General features: G+C 46.1%; 1 protein-coding gene across 1 annotated transcript; it reads left to right on the top strand.

The window, feature by feature from the left end:
- Positions 1-2,969: 2,969 nt before the first annotated feature.
- Positions 2,970-8,992, top strand: LOC107301084 (E3 ubiquitin-protein ligase synoviolin; the record flags this gene model as incomplete). Its single annotated transcript, XM_015830352.1, has 7 exons — positions 2,970-3,122; positions 3,794-3,842; positions 6,062-6,165; positions 6,872-6,998; positions 7,541-7,640; positions 7,805-7,870; positions 8,876-8,992. Coding segments are annotated over 7 exons (716 nt in total), but the record flags the coding sequence as incomplete, so codon positions are not given.
- Between the last annotated feature and the right edge of the window lie 384 nt (positions 8,993-9,376).

Raw genomic sequence — 9,376 nt, 5'->3', positions numbered from 1 at the left:
GCAAACTTTGCTCTCCTTTGCAAAGAAGCATCTATTTCAGTGGTTCTCAACCTTTTTAATGCCGCGACCCCAACCGGTCATAAGTCGAGGACTAAACCGGTCGTAAGTCGAGGACTAAGCCGGTCGTAAGTCGAGGGCTACCCAACCGGTCGTAAGTCGAGGACTTTCCCTGCCCGGGAGCGCCGCGCATGCGTGGTTCCGCCCCCTGCGCCGGCCGAGGCATAGCTGGCAAGCGGCAGAGACGGAGCAGGCCGACCACCAGCTGGCCCAGCGCAAGGGAGGTAAGGCACCCGCCGGAAAAGGGGGGAAAAAATGGCGGACAAAAAAAATGGCGGACAGCCTTGCTTGGCGACCCCCATGAAATGGTCGATCGACCCCAAATGGGGTCCCGACCCACAGGTTGAGAACCACTGATCTATTTGAAGCTTGGGAGCGCCCAATTATTAAGAAATCATTTTCTTTCCCCCCCCCCAAATCACGAGTCTTTGCTTATGAACTTCAAAAAGAGCCAGTTGTTTAAAAAAAAAAAGTGAAGTTTTCATTCTCCTCAGCTGAATTTATGTGTGGTGTGTAATTAACATCTTCCCCCCTCCGCAATAATTTGGAGCTAATTTTGACTGAAATGAGACATGTGAAGAGTTCCAGAAGAAAAGAAAGATACCCAGTGGCAGAATGATGGAACACAGGTAGTCCCCTGCTTTCAATAGCTCATTTAGTGACTGTTCAGAGTTACAACGCTGCTGAAAAAAGTGACTTACGACCGTGTGTCACACTTACGACTCTGGCAGCATCCCCACGCTCACGGGATTAAAATTTGGACATCGGCAACTGGCTCATATTTATGACCGGTCGCTGTGTCCCTGGGGTCACGTGATCCCCTTTTGTGACCATCTGACAAGTGGGGAAACCAGACTCACTTAACAACCGTGTTGCTAGCTTAAAAACTGCAGTTATTCACTTACGAACCGTGGGAAGAAAAAGTGATAAAATTGGGCCAAATTCACTTAACAAGTCTCTTGGTTAGCAACAGTTTGGGCTGAATTGTCGTCGTAAGTCGACGACTACCTGTGTTCAGGATCTCCAGTTTTTAAGTTCATTTGTTCACTTTGGAGCCGAATGACAAAGAGTCTACTTTTAATTGTAGACAACCAGGGGTGTGTGTGTGTGTGTGTGTGTGTGTGTGAGTGACTGCTTCAGCATGTGGCTTGTCGCTTGTCGCTTCCTTTGTCCAAATCAATTTTTTTAGCTGTTAACCAATTCAGGTTTCACTTCCCTTCTCAAAAGACACCTGGAAGGAGAAGGAGAAGGAAAGACAAAAAAGCGTAGCCCTTGAAACGGGTTCACATTTAAATTTACAGCAGCAGTTTTTTAAAAAAAACAGATTCATACACAAACCTTGTGGGGAAGGAGAGGAGATTGTAGTAGATATTTAGAGATATAAGAAGAATCCTGTTTGATCCAGCTGCTGGCCAGTAAAGTCCAGCATTTTGAGCCACACAATAACCAAATCTGGCACATGGTTTTAGCACTCGCAACAGCACTTATAGGCCGCTTCACAGTGCTTTACAGCCCTCTCTGGCTGGTTTACAATGTCAGCATATATTGCCCCCAACAATCTGGGTCCTCATTTTACCGACCTCGGAAGGATGGAAGGCTGAGTCAACCCTGAGCTGGTCAGGATCGAACTCCTGGCAGTGGGCAGAGTCAGCCTCTAACACTGCCTTCTCACCACTGCGCTACCAGGGCTCCATCTTTTTGGGGGAAGGAGCTTGGGTCACAGTTTGAGGGGAAACCTGCAAGACTGGCATCTGGAATTCTTCTCTCCCAGTGGTGACTAGAGCTGAAGAACAAATGGAACAAAATCATATGTTCCATTGATGGGCAGGGTCACTTTCTTCCCAAGGACTAATCGGGGCGTGTGCGTTCCTGCGCCTGCATGGCTGTGTGAGGTTCTAATTGGGGGGGGTACGTAGATGGGGCATGTCTGTGTGCCCACCTCCCCTCATGTGGTGTCTCTTTGTGCTGGGAAGCATGGGGAGGGCTGCAGAGGCTCCACTCCAGATCACATGACCAGGGAAAGGTGAGGTTTTAGAATGGAGCATCAGCAATTTTCCAAGCCTTTTGCCCGTTTGTCTCGGCTGTACGGTTGCAACGAGAGATATAATTAATAATAATAATAATAATAATAATAATAATAATAATAATAATAATAATAATAATAAAGTTGGAAGGGACCTTGGAGGTCATCTAGTCCAATCCCCAGCTCAGGCAGGAAACCCTATAGTACCATTTCGGACAAATGGCTGTCCAGTCTCTTCTTAAAAACTTCCAGTTTTGGAGCATTCACCGCTTCTGGAGGCAGGTTGTTCCACTGGTTAATTGTTCTCACTGTCAGGAAGTTTCTCCTTAGTTCTAAGTTGCTTCTCTCCTTGATTAGTTTCCATCCGTTGCTTCTGGCCAAATTGTATATCTTTTAAAATCTTTCTTTGGTTGGTCCATCTTCCATCCTCCAACCCCAATTTTATTTTCTTTGCTTCTGTTGTTTGGAATTATCCTGCTGGATAAAGGCCTGGACCTTTTTTAGCATCCTACCTTTCCTGAGTTCTGTATATGAAAAAGAATAATAATGTGGAGCCAAACAAGATATCCTTCAGGGGAGCCTCTCCCAAGCTGGACACCACCAGAGGCTCTGGGCTCCCAAAAACCACAACTTATTTATCTTTCATTTATTTATTAAATTTATATGACTCTCCAATTCCTGCACAGGTTGACTCTGGGCTGTTTACAACTTGCAGCTGTATTGGCTGGGATTTCTGACAGTTTGGCATCTTTTCCTCCTCTGGGTGATGCCAGTTTTGGGGGGGGCACCACCAGTGCATCACCAAGCATGTAAATTTGGAGAAACAGAACCAGCAGGGGGATATCAGTTTGGGTTTGGCAGGGTCTTAAATCCCTCTTTTCACATCCAGCATCTGCTCGAACGCTCGTGGTATGCCGTGACCGAGACCTGCCTCGCCTTTACCGTCTTCAGGGATGACTTCAGTCCTCGTTTTGTGGCTCTCTTCACCCTCCTCCTCTTCCTCAAGTGCTTCCATTGGCTGGCTGAAGACCGGGTGGACTTTGTAAGTTATGATCCCGAGTTTGTGGGTGCGAACGTGAGGCTGTAATAACCAGGTCAAAGTAAAACTGGTTTTTCTGCTTGAAGTGTTAAAAGCCGTGTGTCAACGCTGCTAACATCGCATGTTCTTGCATTGACAATAAAGGCAAATGTAGCCATCTTTTACCTTTTGCTTTTAGAGTTAGATGAGGCTGGGAGGAGGGAAGTGAACGAGAGTCCAGCTAGACATAACAACACTAAACTTAGTGTGAGAATCAAGGTTATTGTAACCAGAGCTGATAAGGAATTGGCGGGCTGGAGAGCTGGAGAGGAAGCCTGCGCTTCAAGCTAATTTGGGAATGTGATTTATGACTGTTAATTGGAGGAGGGAATTGTGCTTTGATATGATGTGCCCAGGGGAGGGGAATTCAGTTTTCGGCTTCGATTATGCACTGCCGATACTATGCTAACTCAAAATAAAGATTCTTTAAGGTACACAATGCCTCAAAGTTCTTTCGAAGAGTTTCATCTGTCGGAACCATGACAGTGAGACCGTAATAACCAGGTCAAAGTAAAACTGGTTTTTCTGCTTGAAGTGTTAAAAGCCATGTTTGTCAACCTAGGCCACTTGAAGAGCTGTGGACTTCAACTCCCAGAATTCCCCAGCCCCTTAAACTTTCTTTTTTTCCATTCTAGATGGAGAGAAGTCCCAACATATCTTGGCTCTTCCATTTCCGCATTGTCTGTAAGTACTTTTTTATTTCATTTATTTTATGGATTAAATTTCTATTATTATTTCTTTTACTCTCCCTTATTTTTGCCCCAGCCGATGGCTGCCTCTAAAGTTGTGGCTTGAGACTGGATCCCAGTCTGGCTTCTTGAGAATCTAGCCATAAAATCTATGTGAAAATGACAGGACAGCCACTTGCCCGGAATGGTATAGGGCAGTGGTGGCGAACCTATGGCACGGGTGCCAGAGGCGCCACTCAGAGCCCTCACTGTGAGCACGCGTGCCGTCGCCCCAGTCCTAGGCCTTCAGCTGGGTTTTATAAAATCTTTTTGCTTTAGGCCTCTGCCGCCGTGTGCAAAAAAAAAAAAAAAAGTTCAATCAATCAATTTCAACTTCTCACAGAAAAAAAAAAGATCTCGCAAAGTTGGAATTGATTGATTGAACTTTTTAGTCCCACCGTTACCACCGCAGCCACGCTTACTCGATGGGCCACGCCCACCCGGCACCCGATGATACATAAGTGGGTTTTGGGTTGCAGTTTGGGCACTCGGTCTCTAAAAGGTTCGCCATCACTGGTATAGGTTCTCCTGCTTGAGCAGGGAGCTGGACTAGAAGACCTCCATGGTCCCTTCCAACTCTTATTTTGTTAAAGTTTGGGTCTAAACAGCCCTTTGATGTCTTTCTCCACTAAGTCGCTGCTGTGCCCAATTGCCTTGTTAAAAATACTTGCAGCTGGCTGAGTGATGGAGCCATTCTTGTCTGCTCTGTTTTTTTCCCCAAGATCAGATGAGGTCAAGTGACTATAAACAGATGGAGATCCCAACGCTGTTGGAAGTGTAACTGTAAATAAGGCAGATGTTCCAGAGGGCTAATTGTGGGTGGCGATTTGCATGACGAAATTACCTTTCTTGGTTATTTGCATACCGGGCCCCTGAGATGCCCTTCTTTCAGTTTTTTTTTTTTTATTATTATTATTATTATTATTATTATTATTATTATTATTATTATTATTATTATTATTATTATTATTATTATTATTATTATTATTATTATTATTATTATTATCTGGTGCTTCCAAACAGAGCCACTTTGATGAGTGTAATGAAAGAAAACAGAATGATCTGCTTTGGGCAGTTTACGAAGTTGTTAGGGACCTCATGCACCTCAGTTTTTTTCGCCTTCTGGCGTGTTAGCTGTTACGGGGAGTCCTTGACGTACGTCCATAATTGATAATTAACAGTTATCATTGTTAAGCAGGTAGAACTACCTGACTGGACCAGATTTTACGACATTTTTGTGATGGTCATTAAATGAACACCTAGGCCAGGGGTAGGCAACCTTGGCTCTTTTATGACTCATGGACTTCAACTCCCAGAATTCCTGAGCCAGCATGGGGGAACTTTGGCCCCTTTGTGACTCGTGGACTTCAACTCCCAGAATTCCTGAGCCAGCATGGGGGAACTTTGGCCCCTTTATGACTCGTGGACTTCAACTCCCAGAATTCCTGAGCCAGCCATGCTGAGGGGAAAAAGAGAGGTTTCCAAGCTTAGACATGTTGGCTCAGGAATTCTGGGAGTTGAAGTCCACAAGTCATAAAAGAGCCAAGGCTGCCTACCCCTGACCTAGGCCATTAAGAGAGTCAATTTTTTGTCAAAAACAAATACTGGAAATCAGCACCAAAAAAAAAAAAAAAGCAAAAATTGTCACGGGGCTACGGGATGCTGCAAAGCGGAACTGGTTGCCGAATGACCCAAATGCGATCACGTTGACCATGGGTTGTGTGTATGTGACCGTCGTAACTTTGAATTCAGGTTGTAAGTAGCTTTTGCAGGATCCGTCCTAACTTCAAACGGTGGCTAAGCGACCAGTTGTAAGTCGAGGATCACCTATAGTTTCCTTTTAGGATCAGGAGAGGAATAGTGTATATACCGCCTGAAGGAAAGGCATGAAATAAATCTAATAAATGGATGAATCAGAGAACTTTGCAATAGTCACCTAGGTCAGAGGTCCCCAACCTTTCAGGCACCAGGGACCGGTTCCGTGGAGAGAGGTTTTCCCGCGGACCGGAGGGTGCGTGGTTTTGTGTGCTGCCTGCCTCCTTGTTTGTGCGGACCAGTTGCTGGCATGGGGTTGGGGACCCCTGACCTAGGTGACTGTGAATCTCAAGTGTATTGTGTATTTTCCCTACTCCTTGTTGCTTCCCCACTGACAAAATGGTGTCCCTTCTTTCCTAGCTCTTATCGTGCTTTTGGCCATCTTAGACTTCCTGTTCGTCAGCCACGCCTACCACAGCATCCTGACCAGGGGGGCCTCTGTCCAGCTGGTCTTTGGCTTTGAGGTGAGTAGATCCAAAAAGTTGGGGACCTCTTCTCTAAGCAGTTTACAGAGTCAGTATATTGCCACCAACAATCCGGGTCCTCATTTTTACTGATGTCAGAAGGACGGAAGGCTGAGTCAACCTGGAGCCGGTTAGGATTGAACTGCTGGCAGTGGGCAGAATTAGTTGAATTAGCCCGCAGTGCTTTATTCTGACCACTGCACCACACAGCTCTGTGACTGGGCTTATCAAAGCAAAACCAGGACTGGGCTTGTAAGTTCACAGTTAGAAGGGTAGGTGTCTCGTTGTCATGGTTCCGACAGATGAAACTCTTCCAAGAACTTCGAGGCATTGTTTACCTTAAGGAATCTTTATTTGAGTACCATAGGTCCAAGCCAAAATCTGAGTTCCCTCCCCTGAACACATAGTATCAAAGCACAATTCCCTCCTCCAATTAACAGTCATAAATCACATTTTCCAATTAGTTTGAAATGCAGGCTTCCCCTCCAGTTCTCCAGCCCGCCAATTCTTATCATCTCTTATTTCAATAACCTTGGTTCTCACACTAGGTCCAGTATTGTTATGTCTAGCTAAAGTCTCATGCACGTTCCTCCCCCCGGCATCATCTAACTCTAAAAGCAAAACATAGGAAGAAAATGGTTGCATCTCCATCTGTTGTCAAATTAAATTCGGATGTTTAACCCTTTTCCTCGTGGCTCCCCCACAGTACGCCATTCTCATGACGATGGTGCTGACCGTCTTCATTAAATACTTTCTACACTCCATCGACCTGCAGAGCGAAAATCCCTGGGACAACAAGGCCGTCTTCATGCTCTATACAGAACTCTTCACAGGTAAAATAGATCTGGGGATGAAGTCCAAAGCCTTTCCCCCAAATTCAGCCCCCCTCTCCCAAGCAAGTTGGCAGCTGAGGCACACAGGTTGTCCTTGACTTAGAACCATCCCTTTAGTGACCATTTGAAGTTAGGACAGCACTGAAAAAGGTGACTTATGCCCTGTTTTCACACACACAACCGTTGCAGCGTCCCCCGTGGTCACGTGATCAAAATCCAGACGCTTGGCAACTGGCATGTACCTATGCCCGTTGTCCTGTCCCTGGGTCACACGGATCACCATTTGTAACATTCATTTAACGACCACACGATTCACTTAATAACTGCAGCGATCCACTTCACAACTGCGGCAGAAAGGTGGCGAAATGAGGCACCGCTCATTTAATGACGGCCTCGCTTAGCAATGGAAATGTTAGGCTTGACTGTGGTCATAAGTTGAGGACTACCTGTATTCTGCCTTGATTGCAAGGATCTTTTGGGCAATGACCTGGAAGTAAAAATTGAATGAGTATCCTCTCCTCCTCCTCCTCCTCCTCCTCCAGGTTTCATCAAGGTCCTCCTCTACATGGCCTTTATGACGATCATGATCAAAGTACACACCTTCCCGCTTTTCGCCATCCGGCCCATGTACCTGGCAATGAGGTGAGTCCGGGGCAGGAAAATTGGGAGGAGGCACACCTGCAGTTCTGCACCTGTCTGCGGGTGAAGGGTCTTTCCAGCTCTCCGCCCCCTTCTCCCCCCCAACCACCAAAGATTGCCTGCCTGTTCGCCCCCCCGAGACCTGACTGTTGCTGTCTCCGTTCCAGGCAGTTCAAAAAGGCAGTCACCGATGCAATTATGTCTCGTCGGGCGATCCGCAACATGAACACACTGTGAGTATTTGCTGCGCCCAGAAGGGCCCCATCTGTCCCCTGGTGGAAAGTCCCTCGTTATGTATTAAGAGCCTCAGGGGTTAAATATGTAGGCAGCAAGAATTTTATATTGATATTAATCTGTTTCCTAGTTGAATGTCTCTGCCTGCCTGCCTGCCTGCCTGCCTGCATCCATCCATCTGTCTTATCTATCTTATCTATCCATCTATCTATCTTTGTCTGTCTGTCTGTCTGTCTCTATATCTCTATCTCTATATCTTTATCTCTATATATATCTATATCTTTATTTCTATCTATTTATCCTATCTATCCATCCCTCTCTCTCTCTTATCTATCTATCTGTCCATCTGTCCATCTATCTATCTCTATCCATCCGTCCGTCTATCTATCTATCTATCTATCTATCTATCTATCTATCTATCTATCTATCTATCTATCTATCTATCTATCTATCTATCTATCTATCTATCTATCTATCTATCTCTATCCATCTGTCTGTCTGTCTGTCTGTCTGTCTGTCTGTCTGTCTGTCTGTCTGTCTGTCTGTCTGTCTGTCTGTCTGTCTATCATCTATCCATCCACCCACCCAGACTTGACTGCCTGTCTGCCTGCCTGCCTAGCTAAAGAACAAATCTATATTGATTCCTTGATTAGTCGTTTGGAAAAAAGCCATTGACCTCTGTGTCATTGCCAAGGAAAGATTGTAAAGTCACAAAGAGCTGAGCAGAACAAAATTCCCAGCGATCTTTCTGTTCTAAGCACACATAATAATAAGAATAATAGTAGTAGTAGTAGTGGTGGTGGTGGTGGTGGTGGTGGTGGTGGACTGTGCGTGTGCTGCCTGCATCAGCGGATGGGGCTTCGCTTGTTTGTGTGGCCCGGTACTGGTCCAGGGCCCGGGGTTCTAGTCCAACCCCCTGCTCAGGCAGGAAACCCTATACCGTTTCAGACAAATGGCTGTCCAGCCTAAGAAGGGACTTAGGCGTCTGACCTTGTTCTCCTCAGGTACCCCGATGCCACCCCTGAAGAGCTGCAGGCCATGGACAACGTTTGCATCATCTGCCGGGAGGAGATGGTGACGGGTGCGAAACGCCTGCCTTGCAATCACATATTCCATACCAGGTGGGGGAAAGTGGTGTTGTTGTTTTTTAAAAATAAAAAACCTGAATGGATTTGGGTGGACTTGAAAGCTTCTTGTCTGCAGGAGTGCAGGATGCAGCCTGCCTTGGGTGGTTCGTCCTTCCTTCTTTCCTTCTTTCCTTCTTTCCTTCTTTCCTTCCTTCCTTCCTTCCTTCCTTCTTTCCTTCTTTCCTTCTTTCCTTCTTTCCTTCTTTCCTTCTTTCCTTCCTTCCTTCCTCCCTCCCTCCCTCCCTTCCCCATCTGATCCTCCAAGGGTAAGTACTACAGCACAGGCTTTCCTTGCCAACAATAGCTTTCCCCACTTTGGGGCTTCCAGGCGTGTTGGACTTTCCTCAGCTCCCTTCCTTCCTACCCAGAAGCAACAAA

This window comes from Protobothrops mucrosquamatus, unplaced genomic scaffold (genome assembly GCF_001527695.2).
Source record: "Protobothrops mucrosquamatus isolate PMUCROS unplaced genomic scaffold, P.Mucros_1.0 scaffold9954, whole genome shotgun sequence".
Lineage (NCBI taxonomy): Eukaryota > Metazoa > Chordata > Lepidosauria > Squamata > Viperidae > Protobothrops > Protobothrops mucrosquamatus.
The sequence above is the reverse complement of the archived record's forward strand: the minus strand, read 5'-3'. Positions and strand labels throughout refer to the sequence as shown.